At 34.5% G+C, this 25678-nt stretch overlaps 4 protein-coding genes and 1 pseudogene across 4 annotated transcripts; 1 reads left to right on the plus strand and 4 right to left on the minus strand.

Moving 5' to 3' along the window:
- On the plus strand, nt 1-2317 carry LOC122582254 (thioredoxin-like protein Clot). Its single transcript, XM_043754620.1, has 2 exons — nt 1-189; nt 1723-2317. The coding sequence occupies exons 1-2, from the start codon at nt 45-47 to the stop codon at nt 1974-1976; spliced, it is 399 nt and encodes a 132-aa protein (XP_043610555.1). The 5' UTR covers nt 1-44; the 3' UTR covers nt 1977-2317.
- A 1616-nt stretch (nt 2318-3933) lies between these two features.
- Nucleotides 3934-7388, minus strand: LOC122580904 (wall-associated receptor kinase 2-like). The gene is made up of 3 exons (XM_043753051.1): nt 6425-7388; nt 5505-5669; nt 3934-5156 (listed from the first exon to the last, which is right to left on the minus strand). Exons 1-3 carry the CDS (start codon nt 7386-7388, stop codon nt 3934-3936), a joined length of 2352 nt encoding a protein of 783 aa, XP_043608986.1.
- Nucleotides 7389-10411: 3023 nt separating this feature from the next.
- Nucleotides 10412-11421, minus strand: LOC122583384 (annotated as a pseudogene).
- A 787-nt stretch (nt 11422-12208) lies between these two features.
- LOC122583385 (protein ALP1-like) lies at nt 12209-13018 on the minus strand. The gene has a single exon (XM_043755796.1). The coding sequence runs from the start codon at nt 13016-13018 to the stop codon at nt 12209-12211; it is 810 nt and encodes a 269-aa protein (XP_043611731.1).
- Nucleotides 13019-17397: 4379 nt separating this feature from the next.
- LOC122581321 (O-fucosyltransferase 20) lies at nt 17398-20351 on the minus strand. The gene is made up of 4 exons (XM_043753534.1): nt 19725-20351; nt 19228-19396; nt 18559-18932; nt 17398-18188 (listed from the first exon to the last, which is right to left on the minus strand). The coding sequence occupies exons 1-4, from the start codon at nt 20330-20332 to the stop codon at nt 17696-17698; spliced, it is 1644 nt and encodes a 547-aa protein (XP_043609469.1). The 5' UTR covers nt 20333-20351; the 3' UTR covers nt 17398-17695.
- Between the last annotated feature and the right edge of the window lie 5327 nt (nt 20352-25678).

A 25678-nucleotide genomic window follows, 5' to 3' on the forward strand; every position in this document is an offset into this window, starting at 1 on the left:
CAGAAAACAAAGCACAGCCAAAGAGTAAGAAAAAAGAACGAAAGATGCCTTTGAAAGTGTTGGACGCAACCTTATCAAGCTTCAACTCTGTTTTTGAGAAATTTAAGAATGAAGCAGGAAACAACAAAAGTAATCTCATATTGTTTTTGGCTGATAATGAGCCCTTAACTAATCGCAGTTGGTGCCCTGGTTAGTACTATCTAACATCTTTTCTTTTCTTTTATTTATTATTTCCTTGCGATCCTAATGTTAAGTTTTTTAGATAAGTCTTTAATCATATTTGCTAGTACTCTAATTGCAAATTATATCATGTAATTACAACTTTGATCTTTGATTTGAAACCTATATGGGTTTTTGTTTGACTTGGATATAGTGTTTGTGCCTTTGTGGCCTGTGGGGGATCTCATAATAATAATGTTTTGCTTCTTTGTTTTTGGCCCGGTTTTGTTTTAATAATAAATTCTTAAGTTTTGTTATGTTAGTATTTAAACCCTTTAATATTTTATTGCTTTAATGTATTAAACCCCTTAAAATGAGGTTCAAGAGGAAGTTTGAGGGCTGAAATCACTAACTCGACTAAGCATAATGATTATATCAATTAAGTTGGAAGTTAAAATTTTAAGTCATCTAAATTTTAGGAATTTTATTGTTTTCAATCTCCAGTGTAGCTTATTTTGTAAAATGCTATATAAATCATAGTTTTGAACTTTCAAAGCAAGTCCAGCCTGCACCTGAAATACCAGTATCAAATCATGTTTGCAATGTGAACTAAAATTTTACCAAACAGACAGACCCACTTACCCAGACAAGTTGTTGCAATGTGAATGAATTAGAATTCAAGTTTTCTGTCATTCTGGACTGGAATATCCTAGCAGGGGTTTTCACTTGTTTAGAAGCCATAAGTGATAAGTTACCAAAAATTTGGTAGCCAAACAATGCTCATATGCTCGAGCTTATGAGAACCATAAACTCAAGCTCTCATAAGCTCCTAAAAGCTAGTTGCCACCAAAATAAGAGAAGCCAAACACTCTATAATTCAAGTTAGTTTGTGGTCTTAATTTTTTTTTTAAGACCAAGATTGTGAAATTTTGCATAAAATATGAAGTGCGAGGGCCCGGGGAGTAAGTTTATCCTAATTTTTACCACCTTGTTTTGTGATTTTCTCGTTAAGTTGAGGTTTATGGAAGCGGCTGCAGTATGCAGAATAGGGCTGCAGTTGAAACTAGCTAGTGGCTTTTATCAAGTAATTTAAGATAGACATACACACTTATATCTTCACCTAGTTTGAGTACAAAAATGTGTGTGAACAATAGTTTTAAGTTTTACTAGTACTTACCTCAATTGTTATCAAACCTGTGTATGTGTTGATATATGTTGGTCAAGCTCAAATCCAAACTGCGGATGTAGCCCAGATACTTGTTTTCAATCTCCAGGGTAGCTTGTATTGTAAAAAAAGTTGTATAAAGTGTAGTTTTGAGGATCCAAAGCAAGCTCCAGTCTGCATCTGATGAAATACCGGTGGACTATCAAATCATGTTTGCTGCAATGTGAAATAAAAAATTTACCAAACAGACAGACCCACCCAATTTTTGGCAATGTGAAAGAATCAGAAGCCAGTTCCTTTATAACCCCAAAAAATGGTTTTCTTTCATTCTGGGATGAATAATGCACAGGGGTTTTCACTTGTTAACATGCTGTTTACTTGTGTCTACTATTCAACAGATTGTGTGCGAGCTGAACCAGTTATATACAAAAAATTAGAATCATCGGGAGATGATGTAGCACTCCTGAGGGCTTATGTTGGGGACAGACCCACGTGGAGGAACCCCAGCCATCCATGGAGAGTGGATTCAAACTTTAAGCTCAAGGGAGTCCCGACTCTAATCCTATGGAAGAATGGTGAAGTTAAAGGTCGCCTTGAAGACCATGAAGCACACATCGAACGCAAAATTGATGCACTTCTCTCCTCCAAGTGAACTTTTTCCAAGTGTTTCCACCCTAATAAAGCTTTAGTTACCACATCTGCTAAATGTTGAACACTATGTTTTGACTCAGTGACCAGAAATAATTGAGGTTATGACTCTTGCAATGTGCTTAAACTGCGTTCGTAGTTTGACACTGCTCATGATTAGTGATAACTCTCCCCTTGTTAATGGGCAATGGCCCTTCCCTATGAGATATGGGTATGGTAAACCATTATGATTTCTATATCATGCTTTATAAGTTCTATGTTAGTTACATTGTCAGTGTATGTCTAATGAGTAATGTCACACTTTACTTTTTAAAAAAATTTGCAGCTTAATTATTAGGTTTGTAATTGGTCTCAACTTTTTATATTTTATTTCATTTGAGAAAGTTTCACAAGTATGAGTGTCATGTGGAATGAAATGTACCAAAAGAAGTTCTGGAAAGTTACAATACACTATTTGATAGTAATAAGGACGTTTAAAGTATGAAAAAAAAAAAAAAAATCAAATTCACAGCTCTTGAGTGGGCGATTTTTACATCACGATTACTAGTGGCTGTCATAACTTTCGATATGTTGGCAACACACTCTTATATATATCCCGAACATTCTTGATGATTGCAGAATTAATGTTGAGTATCACGTAATGCTTTTTATTGGTTTTGATTTTGTTATCGATTTATGATCTTACTCGGGTTATTTTTTAACTTCAATTACAACAGAAAAATAGTTTCGTGTTTTTCTTCGTTATATATTCCTCATTCGTGCATTCTACTTCAACAGTATGGTTTTAATTTCAGATTCATAGCTTGTGTTTTGACTTAAACAGCTTTTGTAGTGGATGCTTTTGCTCATGCTTTTCAAGTGATCAACTAAAGTGTTGTCATTTGGTCTAACTGCTTGTCTTTTAGTGAACTAACATATGCAGCTCGTTTATAATGTTTTAATGTTGGATGAGGACACTCTATAGTTAAGAATAACCTTTGATTTTAAGCCAAATGTCAAGATTATCAACTTTGCTAATTAAATTGGTTTCACTTTTAACTTTAGAGGATCTCAGTACTTTAATTGTTGATCAAGTTTTAGACATTATATGTTATTGATGTAGGTCTGTCATGTACATAGTTATGTAACTATGTAATAATACATTGTACGCTTTGGGTTTTTTTAATTTTATTTTTCTAATCATGGGTGTCCTACGTACTCGCTTTACGAGTAGACTAATCCCAAGAGCCTAGAGTCATCAAAACAGATTAGCATCAAGAGCCCAGAGTCGTCCAAGCAGATGAGCAAATGTGACAACTAGGGTATCGTTTTTTAAGGAACCAAGAATCAAACCTCCTCCAGGAAGTCTCGTTCTTTTGGAGACACATCAACCAATAGACCACCAGGCTAGTGGTATGTCATGATCTATATATGTGAGTAATGTATTGGATTATTGTGCATCTAATGTTTCTGCTTTAGGGGATGTGATATTATAGAATAACAATAACAAACGCTGACCAAAAAATGTTAAATGTTATTGGTATATGATATGATGATAATTTCATTGAGACTTTGTTACTACTCTTCATTGGAATTTTATCAGCTTTATAACTATAACTTGGTTTGTCTAATGAAATATTTTGTGACATGTTTTCATCTCTCAAATGAGGTTTGTCTTCGTCGTAAGTCATACCTACTCCCAAAAATTTTTGGTTTTTCTACTTTCTCTATATGTACTTTCAAACCTTTTTGAACCAATTTTAACAAGTATAAATATTACAATATATACTCAATCATAACCAAGATAAAAATTACTTTAAATTTTGAAACATATATACATACAATAATACAATATAGTGTATGTATATAATATCAGTAATAGACATGAAACGATACAAATATCGATACAAATATCTCTGTAATTGCTTCTTATAGGCGGAGTATCAAAAACAAAAATGAAAGCCTTACTCATTTCTATATGTTTAACGAGCACTTTGTAATGAAAGCATCATGTCCTGCATTTCACTAGTGATAGAAGTGTCTCCGAAAGTATTGCTCATAGGAATTAGCGGAATACTATAAAGATCAGTTGGTTCCATTTCAATCATAAGACTGGTCGTTTCGTTGTAATTGCCTTCGCTAAGTGAATTAGTACACTTTCCCAACTTTCTTAAAGTGTCAAGCTCCATAGTCACTTCTTTCATGCTAGGCCTGTTCCCACCAACTTGGTTAAGGCACCTACATACGAGGTTGCTTATTGCTTTAAGTTGCTCATAAGTCGCTTCCTTTACCACGCCTTGTTCAAGAATATCAAGAAAGTTATTTTCCTTTGTTGCCTTCAAAAAATATGTCGCGAGATTTCGTTCCTCAGGACACCTTTCCATATTGAGGGGTTGTTGCCCTGTTAAGAGTTCTGCAAGAACCACACCGAAACTATAGACATCACTTCTATCTGTTAATTGGCCTGTATGAAAATACTCAGGATCTAAATATCCAACCGTTCCTTGCACTAAAGTAACGACTTCATCGTGACCTAAGGGAACTAGCCTTGAAGCTCCAAAATCTGCAATTTTTGCCGTGTAATTTTCATTCAACAAGATGTTACTCGACTTCACATCTCTATGTATGATGGACATTCTAGCATCTGTGTGAAGATAGGCAAGGGCACCAGCCGATTCATGTGCTATCCTTAAGCGAGTATACCATGATAATCTCTCTATGCCGTTCTTTCTATTATGAATGTGGTGATGAAGGGTATTATTTGAAATAAATTCATACACTAGCAATGGGACATCAGTTTCCAAACAAAATCCTAAAAGTTGCACCACGTTGGTGTGATTAATCTGTGTGAGAATCACCATTTCATTTATAAAATCCTCCCTTTGTCCTTGATCCACTCTTTGGGATTTCTTGATTGCGACAAAACGCTTATCTATTAGAGTTCCCTTGTACACGGTACCATTGCCACCCTTACCAAGAACCTTAGTTTCTGAAAAGTTTTCGGTTGCTTTTTTTAGCTCTTCAAAACGGAAAATGTTCATAGAACTGACACCGACACCACCCTTAGTTTTCAGTTTGTCTTTCAATAGTGCACCCCCATTCTGTTCATAATACTTATGTCTTAAATTTTCAATCTTCCTTCTCTTAGCTATGAAGAACAACATCAATAACATAATCACTATTGTGGGTAATGCAAGTCCGAGACCTACACATAATGAGAAGCAAAGAACGATCACTTGAGTTTTCTGAATTGAAAGACAAACGAAAATGCACATATATTTTATTTTTAATTTGATAATAAACCATAAACCTCGAGTTTTCTTAAGTACCAAATAAGACTATAGATAACTATCCCTCGAAACGATTGTAATAATAGGAATTCTGTATATAACCAAAGAACTAATTAAATAATTGCTTATATATGCCATGTGAATTGCTAACAAGAGTTAATTATGTGAATGTTGATGTGGGTGTGTTTAGCAGAAATTGTCATATTGTATGTTAAGTCTCAAAGTTATTATTAAAAAAATTAAAATAAAAATCTTAGGAGTACCTAGCTTGAATAAGAGAGTTTGACGGAATGGTTTTCGTTGACATCCATTTGGAACCATAAAATTGCCTGAAAATCCTTTTTCACATTTGCATGTGAAGTTCCCGGGAGTATTAACACAAATTCCGTAACAGGAATGTTTTGCCGGATCTTCACACTCATTGATATCTAGAAATTAAGAAAATGTAGACAACTCGTTAATATTGATACAAGTACAAAAAATCTCTTTTTTCGATTCATAGTGCAAATTTGTAAGTACGAGTTAATATATAGTTCACTAGATACATTTGAGTAAACTTAAAGTAACTAATTAGCTGAACTAAGACAAAGATAGATATGAGAAAGAAAAATATCCAAATGTATTTCAATGGATGTACATCAAAATTACATGATGTAACTATTACAATTTACAAACAAACAAACAAATTTTGATGACATTTGGCAGCTTAAATAATCCTTTTCTAATTATATAGTAGTCTTAATACTCGTATGATATAAGGATTAACTAAAACAAAGGTAAATTGGAAGGAACTTTCTCATCCATGTACCAATTTGGTACCCGCCAATCCCACCCCCCTCTGGTCCCTTTACCACTACATAGCTCCGCCACTATGATGCAAGTAAAGAATTACAAATGGTGGGTATGGTCAGAGTAAATAATGAAATTTAGGAATTATTGAACCAGCCATATTGTACATACTTCAGGTATCATTCCAGTAGAATATCAAAATAATAATAATAATAGTAAGTAGCTTGAGTTCTAGCAACTTAAGGTGAAGATTGACTGTTTGCTTTGGTATACAGTCATGTGTCCCCTTGTTGAAGGACATGAACTCATATATGCATATCTTTGCTGTTGTAAAATGAGCACAAAAATGGGAAAACTGCAGTAACATACAGTAGATACTTCGTACGTACGTTACCTTGGCAACCAGGAGACAGATAAGGGCTTCCTTGATACCCTTGTATACACTGGCAGCGGTACCCTCCAGATTCCCTTGTGGAGTCAACACATATGCTATTTGATTGGCAGGCGTAACCGTCTGTTGCTTTGGCTTCAGCACAACTCAGATTGCCAATAGCCCAATCGAGCACTAATGGGACATTATTCTCAACCTTTTCGTGGAAGGAAAAATCAGATAAATCCGTTGAACCATTATACTTGAATGTGTTCTGCTCACCAACAAATGCGTATGCACAACGTACAGAAAGGTCGTTCATCTTGGGTACTTGCGACAAGTTTCCTATGGAAGTTCTGTAGTAACTAATGTCTCGGGGTATGGACGATTGACAGCAACCATTCCCTGAACACTCATGATCACTTGAAGTATTCTCCGAGCTAGCATTAGAACAGAACACCATACAACCAGTAAACACTTGTTTAGACTTTGATCTTAACGTCAGCCAAGCATAATCATTGCAACCAATCACTGTGAACCTATTAACTTGTGAGAAAGTGTAGGAGGGCCATGCGGAAAAATTATTGTACATCCAGCTGTTTGAAATTTTTATGCTGCCATTTGGGTAATGCGAGTAGCATCTTCTAGCCACTAGATTGGATATCCTGATTGTAGAATCAGATATCTGTTTGATCCATCCATATTGACTATCTTCTGTAAAAAAGGCTTTATGTGGCTTGGAAGAAGTGTTGCAATAGATTGCAAAGTCATTATCTATAGAACATTTTGAGTTAAGGCCGACGCCAAAAGGGTAGGGAACAATTAAGTCACCGCAGCTGGTATTGCAGCCCGGCTTTGCCATTGGTAAGTTTCCGGTAGCGTTAATGAGATTGTATGTTTCAGAGATGGGAGTAAGACTAGGATTGGTTTCAGATGTTGTAAAGGAAAGCATTACAAGTATTTCGAACGTTAAAACAAGAAGTTTCATGGCTGTCTATGTATCTTGTTTGTACAAGTATTTGAGTAAGTAATTCATTATCTCTAGCTATATTAATGTATATATAGACAAGCGCCGATTTTGACATAATACTTGTTAATCCAACACAACACAAAGTTAAGAGGTTTCATGTTTGACCTTAGCTCGTGTCGTGTTCGTGTTTTGGAAAAGCTGACACGATAAAAGTTCGTGTCAAGACACGATAAAAGGTTACACAATAAAAATTCATGTCTTATCGTGTACCCTAACTACTCTTTCAAGAAACCTGTCAAGACACGAATTGGCCCGTTAAGGCCGTTAAAATATAGTTAACATATCGGGATAACCACTGAAAATTTGTAGAGAAAATGATCAAATAAGGCTCAAATTTTCCTGCGTATCTTCAACATGAACCTTATACCCGTTTATGTTACATTTGGAATGTGTATTTCTAGATCCGCTCAGAGGCGGTTCTATATAGTGGACACATAGCTAGGTCCAGGACCTAGGCTAGATTGGCAATTCAACAAAATAGTAAAGTAAAATTAAAAGTTCGAAATCATGATCTGTACTGATTTTCATTTTAATTTAGTTTATTCGTATCCATCAACAATATATCCACAACTTCAGTCAGGCCAGTATTCCCTGCATCCGCTGACTTTGATAATTTCTTGACTTTGACACTTACATTTTACCAAGTCTTTTATCGTTCACACATGAGTCATGAAAAGATGCACCAACTACCAACCTCAAAAAAAAAAAAACATATCCATAGGTAATACGACTTGATCTGCCAATCATATATTTAAGCAGAATGTCAGATGAATAGATGATTTGACAAGACTTTCGACCTTTTCATGAACAACGACATAAGTAATTATCAATTTCTTAAATATTACACGTATTTAATTCCATAGTTGTAGGATATTCTAACAGATATTTTAGTTGTCAAGTTGTAATATTTATCAGCTATATGTGTTTTTATCGGTTGTTGAATTGAATTATATATTATATATCTCTATTCCTAAGAACGTCCCGAAGTCATTTTCTGAATAGTGACATAGTCAGTGATGTCTTTCTATGTGATCCCTCTAAATGTGTTGGTCTGATAGAAGAAGTATGAAGTCTGGTATGTATTAGTTAGTCTCAAATCTGTTACTTATAATTCGATACTACTGTACGCAGAATGCTTTCCCCCCTAATCTGTATGTAAGCAGAGTTTTACGAATACTGATGCAGGCCCAAGCCCAACCATTGAGGACCAGGCCCTTTTGTTTTTAGAAAATCAAGACAAAAAGAGGCCACCACAAAAATGGGCATAACTTTTGCTAGAAGGCTCCGTTTTGGGCGTGTGACCAGTCAAAACGACCGCAGAAATGATACGCATCAAGTTGCAAACGCCAAATGCGGTTTGGTTGACCTTCGAGCCCCGAAATGGCCTTTTTCTATGAGTTTTGGACCATTTTGTATGTTTTTTCGGTTTTTTTTTACTTTCTTTTGGTTATAACTTTCGGCCCACTTGTATTTTAGGGCCCATTCGAATTTTGCAGCTTTATTTATATGTATCTGGACATGGGGAAATGATCGGTTTATGATAAATCAAAAATTCATTTTTTCCCTATTCACAATGTGTGTTTAGTGTGAGAATCCAGATTATCGGTATTCAATCTGAATCAACGATAATTTGAAGAATTGTTTTCCGGGTATTTTTTGAATCAACAGAATCAATTAGTTATCTTAAATTTCATTGTGCGTCAAATACCTAAAGTGGGACTAGAAGCTTATGTAAGTTGCTTTTTGTTTTTTGTCTGCAGATGTGTAGTTGCTCTACTATATGGACTCTAAATGGTGTGCAGGTAGTTTTAAGGTCTTTTATGCTCATAAAATAGATCCGAAATAGGTGTCCAGTTGGATAGCATGTCGTACCTATTATTGTGTTTTGGCACACTATAATTCCTCAAACTAGCGGAAGACCAAGGGTATAACATATATTAGTGTATATTGGTAAAGAGCACTTTGAATTTCAGTCCTATGAAGTAACCAACTAATTGTATGCATGTGAAACAAGCCAATGATATAAATCTGCTGGAACTAGGCTAAAAGGATGGAGGGTGCAAAGTGTCGTTTTTCAATAGTACTTGGAGGTCAAGTTAGGTTATGTCTGATGTCTTTAAAGAAGGCCTATGAACCAAATGTTTAGGGGGGTCGAGATTATTTAGGTTCTTTGAACTAGGAGTTGCTGGACTAAAACCAATTGTGGAGCTTGCTGAAGTCCAACTCATTATTTATCTATCTATCTAATATAACAGCCGACTTTTGCCGGCTATTATTTTTCTTTTGTTGTGTAAATCTGGTCTGTACCGTATCAGCCTACAACAGTGCAAACATGCTGTTGATCTGACCAAACATTAGTGTTTTATTTGGAGATATTATTAAAGCACAAAAGTAGGAGTACGTGGATGCATTAGATTAGCATCTTATGATGATGATGTTCCCATAGGTTAACAGTTGATAATCAGGCTTATAAGTAAGTCTGCAGCACCTAAAATTTCACCAAGATTAAATTCCATTGAGAAGTGTACGTGAAAGCTCAGTTTCTTACCTTTAACGGAGGAGTTGTTCCGGTCAAACGTAGCCAAATTGGGTGTTAGAATAATGATCTGATCATAACTTGCCAAAGGTCTTTTTGGAAGCATTCTCCCCACCATTGGGTAGGGTTATACACTATCTACATCCCACCTTCCCTGCACCCTGCTATTGGCAGATTGGGTAGTGTTGTTGTGTAATAATATGATCACAAAATGTTTATAAAACAAGTTGAGTTATAACAGTCTTTCCTCCACTCTGATTGATATTGTAAAGCTTTTCCATGGTTGAACTAAAACTGCAGACAAATCTGAATAAATCGTTGTGATAAAATTAAATTCTATCACAACACCTATATGCATACATATTGTACGAGTGTATACTTTTGTTATAATCACAAAAAAGAACAAGTTAAAATGTTCTAAAAATGTTAATAACTCATCTGAAAATTATGCAACTTCCACAGTTACTGGTACTTCAAGTTCTTCACAAGAGTTAATATCTGAATTTTCTTCTTCATCTGCTTCCAAATCATGTGCATTAGGAATGTACCCAAACAGCTTCATTACACCACTAATTAAGAGTTCTAAACCTCATATAAATTTCTTTCTTTTTAGCCTGTCCTTTGTCTTACACCAATAACACATGAACTTTACCCCAAACTTCAATCCAACTACAACTCAGCCGGTTGTTTATCAACACATCATTACTTAATAAGCTTTTCAATACGTTTAGCGTCTCCCCAACTTCCATTGCAGTATACTGTGAATGCAAAACGTAAGGACCCCAAATTATTACCATCAATTTCTATCAGCTTTTCCGCCACATACTTACCTAGGTCAATGTTACCGTGAAGTTTCACCAAGCAATGATGCCCATACAAGTATACAACAGCATCGGGTTGCATTGGCATTGTGTCGATTAAGTTCTTGGCTATCCACAATACACATGTAATGCTCAGACGCTGGCTGTCTTCCATAATCTTTACTCATTAACGATAAATAATGACAGCCCTCATCAACTAAACCAACATGGCTACAAGCAGAAAGCAGTCCAATCATCATAATATGATCTGGTTTTTCAGCAGTTGCCAACATTTCCTTAAACAATTCAAAACTTTCTGTCTCGTAACCATTTTGAGCACATCTTACTATGATCTCATTCCATGATTCCCAAATTTCTATAAACCATATTTCCAAATGCTTGCTTGTCATCTTCAATTGATCCACATTTGACATACATATCTATCAGAGAGTTTCCAGCAAAAAATATCACTTTTGGAGTTTTGGGTCCAGATTCAAATCTAAATCAATGTTTTAAGACATGTGTGTGAGCTTGTTGTCCTAATTTCAAATCAGCAAGGTTTGCACATGCACTAAGAAAATTCTCAGAAGTGTAATCCGTTGGAAAGACATTGTCTTGTTTTTAGTTTCCAAGATAGTCCTAACGCAGTCGAGAAATATTAACGTGCGTTGTGAAGTGTCAACATTAACAGACTTTGCGTAACCACTAATGATTAATGTTGCTCTACCTCATTTTACATACATATCAACCAACGCATGCATATGACATTATCATTCCTCAGCTTATTAAACATCATAACTCCATCAAGAGCACTTATCATGATAGCTAGAGTGACCTCATCCGGTTCAATCCAAACTCCATCATCGTCTTAAAAACATCAACAACCTTTTCAGCCAGACCATTTTGTTCATAACACATAATGAAACGAGAAACACATTATGCCGATCCATCCCATCCAAAACCATTTGATCTCCATCCACAATTCCACATTTCCAAAACATATCTATAAGCGTACTAGTCACGAACACTGATCAGTCTCAGGCATTGACAAAAACACTTCATCTAAAAGACCCACAGTTGTTAATATAGACAAAACAGCATTCCAAGAAAATATATTTCTCTTGGGCATTTCATCAAACACCTTAGAGGGGAAGGAGTGGTTTTTGACTTGGGTAAAATACCCAAATGTTTATCCAATCAATACCCTCCAACTCACCACTACCCAATTTAACTCAATTCTTACCCAAAACACTTGAAATACATACCCAATTCATTAAACTTACCCAAATTCATTTTCTTTTTTTTTTCTTTTTATTTTATTCCACCAATAATTTAACTAAACATTTTATTAAAAACTTAAAAAAACATTACATAACACTTAAAAAAAACAATACATAATTAAAAAAAACATTAAAATAAAAACAATACAAAATAAAAATACATTAAAATAAAAACACTAGACTTAAAAAATAACGAAGACGACGATGGATGTCTTCGTTTAGTAACTCCGCGTAAAAGGTATCGTCCCACACCGGTTGAACCGGTTGGTCCATGATGTGAACCGGCGAGATAGCTCGACCATCACCTTTTATCACCATGTTATGCAAAACACACGCCGCGTAAACATACTGACCAATCTTCTCTTTGATCAGTGGTCGGAGAGTACGTCTAAGAATCTTCCATTTTCCTTTTAGAACCCCAAAAGCACGCTCCACATCTTTCCTCGCCCCCTCTTGTAATTTCTTGAATCTTTTCTCCTTCGGGTCAGTAGGATACGGGTATGCTTTAACAAACGTCGAGTACTTGTTGTAGATGTCGTCGGTTAGATAATAACCGCGTTTGTACTGTCGACCATTAACAACGAATGAACTATCCGGGGCAGTGCCATTTCGCTCCGTGTTATACAAGTCGGATTGGTTCAACACGTTGATGTCGTTGTTTGAACCAGGAGCACCAAAATAAGCATGCCAAATCCACAAGTCTTGAGAAGCGGTTATCTCAAACATAATAGTGGGAACGCCATGGTCGCCTCTCGTATATTGTCCTTTCAAGTGTCTTGGACAATTTAACCACTCGACATGTGTACAATCGATGCTACCAAGCATCCCCGGCATGTGATGGCGCTCTTCGTGAGCTTGGAAAATACGAGCAACGTCGTGTTGGGTAGGCCTACGTAAGTACTCACGGCCATACAACTTAATGATGGCGTCACAAAAATGATCAAGAGAATCGCGGCCGGTTCTCGCGGCCATGTGTAAGTACTCATCGTACTCGTCGAGCGGACTGACCGTTGCGAGTTGGCGTACTGCCGATGCGACTTTTTGGAGCGGTTTGAAACTGTCTCTCCCACGTGCATCGAACCCGTCTCTAAAATATGGAAAATTCGCCTCGATGTCGGCGACAATTTTCAAAATATGCTTTTTTCCATTCGAAATTTCTTTCGAAAGTAAGCGTCATCATATTTTGGCTCATCAACGAACCAATCATTAAGCAAAATTTGATGACCAATTTCGTGTTGGCGCTCTATGGTTCGGCGGTTTTGAACCGCGTTGGAAGATGTCGTGTCTTCCATCCACTAAAGTGTGTTATGCAGGAACATACCATCGGATTCATGAATCCGATCCGACAACGACACAACGAGATTCCGATGAACTAGACATTTGAGGAGAAAGGGTTTTTTTTGTGCGTTAAAATGATATTTGTGTTTGGTGTGTGTGTTAAAATGAATGTAAGTAGTATATGTATATATAGGGAGAAAGGTTTTTTTTTAAATTAAAGGGGTATGTAGCTGTTGGGGGTGGGGGGGTCCACATGTTCCAACGTTCAAATCAACACCACGACTCTCGGCTTCACAAACCAATCTAATATCCGAAATCTACCTACCCGAGTCCCGAACCCTGGAAACGGTGTAGCCGATCGTGGTCGGTGAACCTGAGTGGTAGCCGACTCCCACTCCTTCCCCCCTTATATGTATCATGGAGAAAACCAAATTTCCCATTAACCAATCCTCCTAATATATCCACTTGTTAACACATGTAATCCACTAATTCTCTTACCTAACCCCACCCCCTGATTTTCCACATGTCATGATCCTAATAATTAGGAGGATTTTTAGGCTAAACAATTAGGAGGATTGATCATTATCCATTTTTTCATTATATAGTGAGTTTCTTTAAAATTCTATAAAAGAGGGTGTTTTGCAATGTATTTATTTTACAAGATGCTGTTTAGACTTTTACATCAAAAGGTGGTAAGTATTTACCAAAAAATTTTAGCACATACACATACACATACACCTAGGGCTGCAAATGACTCAGTTTACGAACAGTTCATGAAACGTTCGGCATGAAGTTCGTTCGTGTTCATTTGATTATTTAAATGAACGAACATGAAACAAAAAATTTGTTCGTTTAGTTAAATGAAGTAATGAACGAACATGATCAAAACTCTCGTTCATTCATCATGTTCATGAACGTTCGATAATCTGTTCATGAACGTTGTTCGTTTCTGTTCGTGAACCGTTGTTCATGAACAATAGTTCTTTTATGTTCATTTACATATATTAATACTTAATCAACTATACACTAAAAAATAGTTTAAATATAAATATATCTTTTACATCATATAATATACATATGTATTATTAATACCTAGATAGTTATCTGCTTTTAAGAAAAAGGTTTAAATATAAAATACTTATTTTATAAATATTGTGTTTGTTTGTGTCCGTTCATTAGTGTTCGTGAACATTAATTCATGAACATGAACAAAACCATTTTATCCGTTCTTGAACACAACATTATGTTCGTTTATCTTTTCATGAACCGTTCGTTAAATTAAACGAACGAACATGAACAAGGTCTCGTTCGTTATCGTTCGGTTCGTTTACAGATACACGAATACAAATTTTTTTCTAAAGGCTAAATTACACTTTGACATATTTTGCAAAAAAAATTACAAAAAATATATTAAACTTGTCACCTTTTTTCACTTATAGTCATCGCGTCAACTTCGTTGGCTTTTCTCTGTTGAATTGCCCACATTTGTTAAAAACAACTTTACCTTTCGTCCTTCCAATTGATACCATTATTAAAAGTGATTTCAACTCAACTGCAAGTGTCAGATATTGTTTTGACCGATTAGTGAAACTACATATTTAAAAGCCAAAAATCATACCTTTAAATTTTATTCCTTCAAATTTGAAATTACCTTAACAGGTTTCATTTTTTCTAAAAATATTTAATGAAACAAACGCGGTTATTTTTCAAAAAATCCAAGATACACGTGGACACTTAGGAGCCGTTTGGTTTGTGGAATATAATGAAACAAAAATTAGAAATTTTTACCTTTACTTCATAAGTACAATGAATTACTTCAGTCAATGGATTTTGAGACTATTTAAATTGGGAAGTGATATATCCTCATAAAAATTAGACTAAAAATTCTTTTTAAACCACTAGCATGGTACCCGCGCAATGCGACGGTGTTTGTGAGGGAGACGGTATGGTGGTGGGGACGATTGTTTGTGGTAAAGGCGGCGTCAAGTGTTGTAGATAATTGATGTAAAAGTAATTGATGTAAAGAGTTAATGAAGATGTTTTAAAAATTCTTCATTTGAATGAAGGAAATTTAAATGGAAATGATTAATTCGTTTAACTAAATAGTTTAAAAATCTTTCTAATCTTAAGATAATGACAAGTGCAGAGAATAAGTGAATTTTATGTCACAATATTATCTATACAATATCATAAAAAAAGTAACCTCATGTTGAAAGTTACATGAGAAAATATCCAAAATACCCTTAATAAATATCTATACTATATTTTTCTCATGTAACTTTCAAGAGGTTATTTTTTTATAATATAATATAGATAATATTTTGACATATAAAATCCACTTATTCTCACTTGTCATCATCTTAAAATTAGAAAGATTTTTAAACTATTTAGATAAACGAATTAATCATTTTCCATTTAAATTTCCTTCATTCAAATGAAGAATTTTTAAGGAATGTTGAATTGGTACAAAATAAATTCGTTCCATTTCAAATTCCTTCATCACCGACTTAAAATTCCTTCATGATCACCAACTTAGAACAATTTCAAAGGTAAAAAATTCCAATTCCACTATTTCACGAACCAAACGGCTCCTTATAGCTTGACCTAGTTAGAATGCAAAAATGTGTTAGAACTTTGAACAATAGGTCCAATTTTAACCAGAACTTAGACTTGAACTGTTATCAAGACTGTGTATGTGTGATATATGCTGGTCAAACCCAAATCCAAAACCACGGACGTAGCCCAGATAATTGTTTTCAAATCTCCAAAGTAGCTTGTATTGTAAACAATGCTACTTTGTGTCGAAGCATGGAGAAGGTTTTCGCATGCCTAACTGTGTCGTTTTTGCTAGTGTTATTAGTCTAGGGCAAGAATCGAACTTGGGACCTTACCGGAACAAGATTCATTGCCACTAGATCAGATTGGTATGGCACAAATATACTCGATGTATATTTGTATCATTTAACTTTCATATGTCAAATTTGATGAAACCCAATGTACATGATGTGCAAGAATAAATGAACTGCATGTGGCCATGTGGGTATATTTAAATTACATCATGTTATGTTTTTTTTATTATTTCAGTTCTTATCTAACCAATAGATATCAAATCTATGTAAATATATAATAAGATTTATATTTTAATAAACACGAATATACATGACAGGTGCATGTTATGTATCTGCAAGTAATCAATTGGTTTCATGCTTCAAATCCCAGTATAGACCAAAATGTAAACTGAATTTATGATTTATTTTATGGATGATATATGTATTGTTTAGAGAATATAAGACGTGCATCTGATAGGACAATCTGACTTGCGTTTTCGAAGTTTTGTTATTGTTGTGTTGTGCATACATATCCAAAATTGAAAATTTTGTTGTCAAATTTACTTTAGTAAAACAATGGGGTGAAACCCCAATGATATCGTCGTCATTATGGGATTACATGAGCTTATAGATGAAGGCTTAAGTTCATAGATTCAAAACTTGCCAAAGACAGCTGGAAAAACCATATCCTGTTATTCATGTGTGAGGATGGTGTCTTACCAGACATGAGTTCTATACGATGCATGCTCTGGGTACCAAGACGGTACATGAGATCAGAAGGTGTTTACCTATTTACCCTTTTTTTTCTAAATTTACTTTAGTAACTTGTATTGCTCAACTTACCCTTTGTTCATCAATGTTTAACCATTTTCAAAATGGTATAATGGTACAGTTTTTTTTTTTTTTTTTAATAAAAAAAAAAAGACTTGAGCTAGTGAAGGGTTCGGAAACAGCTACAGGAATACCAGCTAGGCCCGACCTACTCCAGGATCGTTTGCCCCCTTTATTGTCTTTGTTCTGTTTACTCATAACTTCTTTAGACAGCCAAAAGCGTTGAGCAAAACAAATATGAATAACTAAAAGGCAATAAACAATGTAGTGTCATTTTGTACTTTGTAGAAAAACTGTTTCAAATAGCTTGCTTTTGTTTCAGAACTGTTTGCTTCTTGTGCTTAAAACACGAGGAAAACATGAACCAATATGAAATTATGTATTATTATACAAAGTCCCAAAGAACGAATCAGATGAATACAGACATGTTTGATTGTATAAATGAAGTAGTATAACAATGTTTTCAGTAACTTTTTATATACATTTTATACTCGTCTAGGATACAACGGGTGTAGTGAAAGAAATAAATTAATCAATTAAGAACCTTGAGATCAAAGAACCAAAACGATGACTATATCCCTTCTATTTCATTCTTCCTGATTATGCCTGTTTGTTACAAGGCCGGAAAGCCATCTCACCTTCAAGCTGTAATCCCAGTTCGAAACCAGCTCATTTCTGGTTTCTGGACCAAAAAAGCAATAAATACTCCTCATCAAACTCGTTGAATCATAGAATCATTGCGCATACATTCAGGGATAGGATACTTAGTAACATCACGACCAACTTTGTTGGTTCTGATCATCGGCTGACCCATGGAATCACGGTGTAGATCAAAGATAATCTTGTTGAATTTCTTTTCAGGAAGTGATGAGTTCAAGAAATAAGGTAACATTTGCCTTTTATTTGGTGTGATCGTTTTTTTATGGCCTGCATATGCTCTCTGTCCTTGAATTGCATGACCCATGTTTCCACCATGAGAAGGCATGAAAACATCACTGTTTTCTGAAACAATGTAATCAAGTGCTGCCATAATTGACGCTTTGTTTGCAAATGGTTCTAGCTCTCCAGGTAAAGCAAGGTCTTCTTTGTTGTAAAAGTTAGGGAATTCCTTTATTAATGGTAGCAATGCTTCTTTACCACCTAATGGACTTCCACCAGCCCAAAAGATCATTGCGTTCTTGGGAGCACGTAGAGCTTTCAAGAGCCTAAAAAAAAAAAATCAAAATATCAATTAGTTATAGTTTCGATCAACAAGGTGTTTGGATTTATGTTTTGAAACTGATTATCCAAAAATGGCGACTTGCACTAGCTTATTAACCAACTTTGAGTGTTTGGATACTAGTAAAATAAGTTTCAGACCAATGGCAACAAAACGCATCTAAAAGTAAACTAAATTTACCCATATATGCATCTTTAGCCTAATTCTATTTGACAGACCATTTTTATCTTTTAATTCCTTAACAATTCAAACTTTGTCAAACTTAAGATTATTTAAAATTACATAATCAAATTACAAAACACATCTAAACTCAGTGAACTGGAAGCCTTTTAGAATATATACTTAAATAAGCTTACCGTGTAACCTCCACAGCATTTAAAGGACAAAGCCCAGCAAGTTTTCTGTCATGATATGTCATGTTGGATCTTGATGTTAGGAGCTCAGGGCGAATTTTTCTCTCGTTATAAATTACTTGATCATAATTAGCACTCAATCCAGGAAGGCACCCTGTTCTCACCCACACGTCTTTCTCCATTCTAAGATGAAGAGCAAGATAAGGCCCTTTGCTTCTCATCCTCTCAGTAAGTTTGTTTCCTAGTTCAAAGATCGGTGGGGCAAACTTCAATGCGTGAAAAGCAACCTTGCATCGGAGCTTTTGTAGGTCAGAAGGAAGATCCTTAGACAGCCTAGAATCAAGACCTCGTAAAAGCAGAACACCTTCCCTTCTCATCTGCAATAAACAAACAAAAGCTAAGCAATATTACAAAAACCATTTTATGCCACTGACTAACTAAGCAAACAAAGATATACGGCCATCTAAACTTAGCAAGAAGAAGATGCCTTTTTGCTTAATTTAAAGTTGGGATTTGTCACTACTAAAAAATTCGATTGTTGACCAAGTAGCTAATCATAAAGGGGTCAATATTATACATAGATATATCCTAATAATTAGTGCCATGATCAAAGTCAAATTACTGTCACATGAAAAATGATTTCGACAGAGAAAAAGGCAAGAATTTGCATACCCTTCGGAGATAACGAGAGCGAATCCATTGAGGGGAAACATGAAGTGGAGTATGTTTTTCCTCAACTGGTCTTGACATCAAATGGTTTGATGGCAAGGATGAAATAATTCTAACATCATCAGCCAAAGTTTTCTTGAAGTGTTCAACATCAAATATATCAGAAAACTCACTGCAATCACAAATTAAGAGTCCAATCAATACACATAGTTTATATCAACAAAATCAAATACAAAAAAGAAAGATTCATAAACTCAAGCCTTAAAACACAAATCTCGGACAACCTATTACAAACATGTTCCCAAGGTCATTCTTAAACACAACTCCTATAATATATTGAACAAAGAGGGATCCTTGTTCAAATCACTCTTGGGGAAGTCAAACCTTTGGTTCTAATGTATACAACTTAACTAGTTAACAAAAATATACATATACATAATCAAATATATAACAAAAAAAAATATAATAGAGATGGATTAAAAAAGAAGAAAAAATAGTACCTTTCATCTCCCCAAATAACATTAACTTGTAAAATAGGCACAACAAGAGTAGCACCAAGAATCCTAGCAATTACAACAGCATCAACTATTTGATTCCTTTGTTGATTCATACCACCAGAAACCACAACCACCAAATACTTACTCCTATCTTTCAATATCTCAATACTTGATTTCTTATATTCTTCACTAAAATCCAAACACCCTTTATATCCAAGCCCATTTGGTTGCTCCCAAAATTCACTCTTTTTTTCAACACCTTTATTTTCAAATTTCATCAAATTTTGACTCAAACCACTACTTTTAGTCAACCCAAAATCAACTTTTTTTTCACATGGGTATGAACCAAAAGTCTCAAATTTGCATATTTTCATCAACATAAACAAAAACCCAAAAACAAAAATCAATAAAAACCATAATCTTATTCTTGGGTTTTTAATAAAGATCTTTGCTTTAGAAAAAGTAGAAATCTTTGAAACAGCAGCTGTTTTTTTAGGTGTGTCAATTAAAGATTGTAAATTTGCAGATGAAAGGGAAGTTATGATCTCAGAAGGTACAGATATGTAACACTGTTTTTTATTATTACTATTAACAATCTTTGAAATTGCCATTGAAATAAGTATCAAGAAAATGAAGTTATACCTTTTGTGGGTGTTTTAGTGTGTGAATAAAAAGATTTTTTATAAAATTGGAAAGCTGTTTTAGAGAGAGAAAATGGACGGCGGGAAGAAAGAAAAAGGAGACCAAAGAATCCGCGTTTGGTCTCGGAAGTGTTTAGGAAAGAGAGATGAAGTGAATTTATGTATGTATGTATGTTCTTTTATAAAATAACGTGTGTGTGTTTTTTTATATATAAATAACAAAATAAGAAGACGAGTGTTTAATTATGTTTGGTTTTTCTTTTACCTTAGATCTTTAGATTGAACGGAACAAAGCGTTAAATTTCATTTTTTTTTTCCGGAACTCCCCGAAATGTTTTAGGAATGTCCATAACAGTAACTCGAGGGGCGTTCTTTGACAAAAAAAAAAATTAAGGGCGTGAGAAAATTGATGCCACTTTCTAGTCTTCTTTTTGTGGGACCAGAAAACGCCTGAAAAGAGGAGTCTTGCTCTGTTCAATCTTATATATCAGTTTTTCATATACTTTTTTACAAACTTTTTTTTTAAACAAAAATAATATATTAATTTTTTTAAGACATTTAATTAATATACATGCAATTAATACAAAAAGACGATATTCCTATCATAAAATTTGATGATTTTACCAATATAATGTATTAGAAGCTTGTAAATTATCTTATAAAATATGTATTGTATGGTAATTGTTGCACAATATGTGAAACGAGCATCATCTTCCAGAGTTTCACTAATATGCATACACACAAACGTCATTAATTATCATCTATACTTTTTTATAAAAAAAAATAACACTCTCTCTTCGGTGGCGAAGCTAGGTTATTTTCAATGGGGGTCGGGATCTAAATTTTTTTTTTCTCTAACGTTATTTTTTGGGTAAATGAGGGTCGAAAGGAGTATATCGAAATTTTTTACACGAAAACAATATACCCCCTACATCGCAAAAAAAAAAAAAAATTCGGGGGGTCAGGCGCCCCTCCCCGCCCCTTAATAGTTGTGTCAATGTCTCTCTTCTAAATGTTGAAAGTTACATATGACGAAATTATACTTATACCCTCCTTATTTTTCTACCCCTTAAACACACACAATTCACCCATTGAACACACACAACGTACCCCTTCTTAGCATATGTATAACATTGCGATTTAAATATGCTACATTTGGAGAAAAATTAGGTGTACATCGGATAATTTTGTGATATCAATTGTATCCACTACAACACGCAAGTATCATACTATTTTTTTCTTACAAATATCAAAGAGTGGATATTTTCAACCCCAACTCATAAAAATGTCTTTCTCGTCAAGGGTGGTTCTATATAGTCACAAGTAGATAATAAACTTAGGTCATATTAGAAATTAAAAAACGGATCGCCGGAAAACCGAACCAACAAGTAGTAAACATAGCCAATTACACCCTTGCACAAGCCAAACAAAGTTTTGGCCGTAAAAAGTGACCATTTTTGGCCGGCAACGACCGCAAACCCATAAAAGGGTTTCGGATCTCACTGGAAAGGGTGATATATCACGTTAGGAGCATCGGCAAGTTTTATCGGCACGTATTCCGGCAATAGAAACCAAGAAAAATGTAGATCAAGTCTCAAAATCGAAAACCCCCAAATTGATTTTTTAGGTTTTTGGCGAGTGGCACAAGAACAAAAAAAAAACGGCCACAAAGTACACGCTTCTAACGTTCACATGGATCGGCCAAAACATGCCGATATATATAGTCAAAACTAGCCGATTAAACTTACCAAAACTATTCGATACACGTGCCATAAAGTATCCGATAAGCCAATGTTTGCCGATAGTTTTTGCCGATAAAAAAAAAAAAGTCGACTACACCCTTACCTTTAATTACTCGGAATTAAAGGTATTTTCGCCCATTGCTATCAGTCACTTGTCTTGGAAAAGAATATAAAAGGTTTAAAGAGATACGTGCTTCATACGAATGTAGGATTACACGATAATCCACTCAGATGCCAGCTGGTGATGGCTACTTGTCAAGCTGGCTCTTTGATCCTACATGGAGATGGCGACTTTCCATTGTTAGAATGCCATGCTGGCACAAAACTCTAATCCAAACTACACAGTACACACACCCTTTCGTTTAGTATTATTTTTGCGTATTTGAGTTTTTTTTTTACGGTATAACCAAAAAAAAATGATTAACATGTGGTCACGCACAATATTATATCATGTTCCGTCCACTGGATGAGTGGTTTCAAAATATATATATTAAAGGGAATCAAAATGATAATATATGTTAGATAATGATTAACATATGTTGGGTTCAAATTTTTAACAAAAAATAATATTCTAAATAATAACATGTGTTAGATAATGATTAACCATAGTTGTTTTTCTTTTCATCTAACATAAAATAACAAAATATATGTCATATTCTAAAAAATTTTTAAAAAATATATGTAAGTATGTAGTAAAGTTATTTATTGAGTAAAATAAATTTAAAATAATAAAACATTTTGTAGAAGAAAAAGTCATGATCAACTTACAATTGACAACAAAATAAATTAAAAAGGTAATAAAAACTTACATAATAAATAAAAGAAACATATGAAGCTTAACTCCATATCAATATCAATTCCAGTTAACCCCTTCTTTTCAACTTCTTTTTTCTTGGCAAATTCGTTACTTTTGTTTATTAATTTGTAATAATTAGTTAAATAAAAAGTTTACAGTTTAAAGAAAAAAATAAGGAAAGATGTCAGATGATGAAAAAGATGAAGAAAAGTAGTTGAATCTTTCGATTTCCTGAAGTTGTAATCAAATACTAATTTTTACCTCTTTTTCTTGGGTTATATATTTATATGTGTGTCTAAAGAAAGAAAATAAGCCCAAAAATAAATATCAACATGTTTAGAAAAAAGCCCAAAAACAAATATTAAGATGTAGTAGAAAGTTTTTCAAAATTTATAAAAATGCATACTAATTAATCAACAAAGACCATCTCGGATATTTTGATTTTATTCAGGTTGTTCTAATTCGAAACAGTCCATACATGCACAACACGAAGTCATAGATGATGGTTAACATGTGTTGAGTTAAGATGTTCAAGATGAACTAACATGGTCTTATATTTTGTAGCTGAAGAAGAAGCCATAATGAACCTATAATGGACAACAAGCTAAATTAGAAGAGATGAATAATAATAATAATAATAAGGGAAAAATCCATAAAAAGGTAACTTTTTTACTCGAAATTCCTATTAAGGGGAACCTATTTAGTTTTCGTCTATTAAAAGGATTATATTTCTAAAAATTTCTCAATAAAGGTAATCTCATTAGTTTTTAACGTCAGATATTCGTTAAGTAACACATCAGTTTGCCACATGTTAAAAAAAGTGACATGGACATCCTTATTTCTTTATCAGTATCACACAAAATGAAATCCAAATCGCACCTCTGTTTCTCTGTCCCTCCCTTTGAAGAATCCCGCTACCACCACCGCCCGTCGCCAGATCATCGCCGGAAATTGCTAGAAGCCACCACTCCATCACCATCTCCACCCTATTCCACTTCATCACAAACTCTCTTTCTAAATACCGTAAAGTCTACTATTCGCGACGGCCACAACCACTGCCAGCCGCCGCCAGAGCATCGTCGGAAAATCGCTACTCCTGTTCACGAATTTGTACTACCACCATCGAAACCCTAACCCTTAATACGAGTCTTTGGACTGAAAAAAGGAAACGAAAGAAAGAATTCAACTAGATCTGTATATAAAGAAAAATAGTCGACGGTTAGACAGTGATTTTGTAGCGGTGGTGTAGGGCGGAAGCGGGTTTGCAGGGCAGAGACGAAGGCGCCGGTGTCATGGCGATGACTGCGTCGGTTTCTTCATATATAAAGTACGGCGACGGCGGTTGGATGGAGGTGGTAATCGGAGGGTGATTTTCGAAGGGTTTGCAGGGCGGAGACGACGGCGCCGGTGTCATGGCGATGGCTGCGCCGGTTTCTTCATATATAAAGTACGGCGCCGGTTTCTTCATATATGTTATGAGATATATATAGATGTTATATAGTAATTTAGAGGACAAAATAGTTTTAAGACACGTCATAACCAAAGTCAACATTTTCTAAGCAATTCAGATGACATGTCAGAATTTTTAATGACGTGGCACGACAAAGTGGCATTTAACAGATGATTAACGACGAAAACTAGCGACATTACCTTTATTGAGAACTTTTTTGAAATGAAATCCTTTTAATAGACGAAACCTAAATAAGTTCCCCTTAATAGAAATTTCGAGTAAAAAGGTTACCTTTTTATGGATTTTTCCCTAATAATAATAATGATAATAACATAAAAATTCAATGTCAAATAATAATGATTAAACATTAACAAAATAAAAATATAAAAAAAAACTCTTTGTTTGTTGAATTCGTGAGACAGTAGGTAGCCCAAGTTTGTGTGTGTGTTTTTTTTTTTTTGTTAAGAATTTGTGATGGTTTTTTCCTAGATTTTACATATATAATAATTTTGGGAGAATTTTAAGGATAAAAAGATTTGTTTTTTTATTTTTGTAACACCCCAAATTTTACAGTATTATTATAAATGCAATATGCGTCATATAAGCGTATTAAATATTGTTGTATAAATCAAATGTCAAGCCTAGTATTTTTAGAGAAGTATGTTTCATGAGCCGGGAAAAGTAAAATCGCAATTATGAAAATATTAGGACTAAATTATAATGTCTAAATAAATGAGGGACTTAATGTGTAAAATTGAAATTAATTCAAGGGATAAAGGCATGGGAATGTACCCAACTATGACAAAAAGGCTATGTAATGTACCATACTACTCGACTTGCTATTCAGTGTAACCAACTACGTTTTTTGGGTTATCCAACGCATGCAACCGGATACACAAGGTAATTCATCCAGTTATAGATTTTTTTGCACCGTGGAATTCCATTAAACCAAAAAAAGATTATATATACCTTTTTTCTGGTATTTTGCCCCTATTTCTTTCTTTCCCTTTTTTTTTCTTCCTCCTCCCACTCGTTCCTCTTTCTGCCCATGGATTCAATTTCATCAAATTCAACAAATTAACGTTATATAAACTATAATTGTGGAGCTAGGATGTACATTATCACTTCATGGACTGCTAAAAATCCTGGACGTCGATTTGTGAAGTGCCCTAATGTAAGTGAATTTTCGATTTTGACCTAATTTTTTCAATATTTGGTTTAGGGGTCAAATTGGGTTAGGGTTTATGTTTTATTTGGCAATAAGTGTGTGTTCTTAACCCTGATTTAGGTGAAAGTGGGTATTGCACAAAATTCAGCTTCATTGATGA

The sequence above is a fragment of the Erigeron canadensis genome, chromosome 9, assembly GCF_010389155.1.
Source record: "Erigeron canadensis isolate Cc75 chromosome 9, C_canadensis_v1, whole genome shotgun sequence".
Lineage (NCBI taxonomy): Eukaryota > Viridiplantae > Streptophyta > Magnoliopsida > Asterales > Asteraceae > Erigeron > Erigeron canadensis.

Excerpts from the sequence above, each read along its gene's own strand:
- LOC122582254 (XM_043754620.1), top strand. The coding sequence starts at position 45 with ATGCCTTTGAAAGTGTTGGACGCAACCTTATCAAGCTTCAACTCTGTT. Across the intron at positions 190-1,722 it reads TAATCGCAGTTGGTGCCCTG|ATTGTGTGCGAGCTGAACCA; the intron begins GTTAGTACTATC and ends ACTATTCAACAG.
- LOC122580904 (XM_043753051.1), bottom strand. The coding sequence starts at position 7,388 with ATGAAACTTCTTGTTTTAACGTTCGAAATACTTGTAATGCTTTCCTTT. Across the intron at positions 5,670-6,424 it reads TCTGTCTCCTGGTTGCCAAG|ATATCAATGAGTGTGAAGAT; the intron begins GTAACGTACGTA and ends CTTAATTTCTAG. Across the intron at positions 5,157-5,504 it reads AACTCTCTTATTCAAGCTAG|GTCTCGGACTTGCATTACCC; the intron begins GTACTCCTAAGA and ends CATTATGTGTAG.
- LOC122583385 (XM_043755796.1), bottom strand. The coding sequence starts at position 13,018 with ATGGCCGCGAGAACCGGCCGCGATTCTCTTGATCATTTTTGTGACGCC.
- LOC122581321 (XM_043753534.1), bottom strand. The coding sequence starts at position 20,332 with ATGGCAATTTCAAAGATTGTTAATAGTAATAATAAAAAACAGTGTTAC. Across the intron at positions 19,397-19,724 it reads GTTATTTGGGGAGATGAAAG|TGAGTTTTCTGATATATTTG; the intron begins GTACTATTTTTT and ends TTGTGATTGCAG. Across the intron at positions 18,933-19,227 it reads GCTCTCGTTATCTCCGAAGG|ATGAGAAGGGAAGGTGTTCT; the intron begins GTATGCAAATTC and ends TGTTTATTGCAG.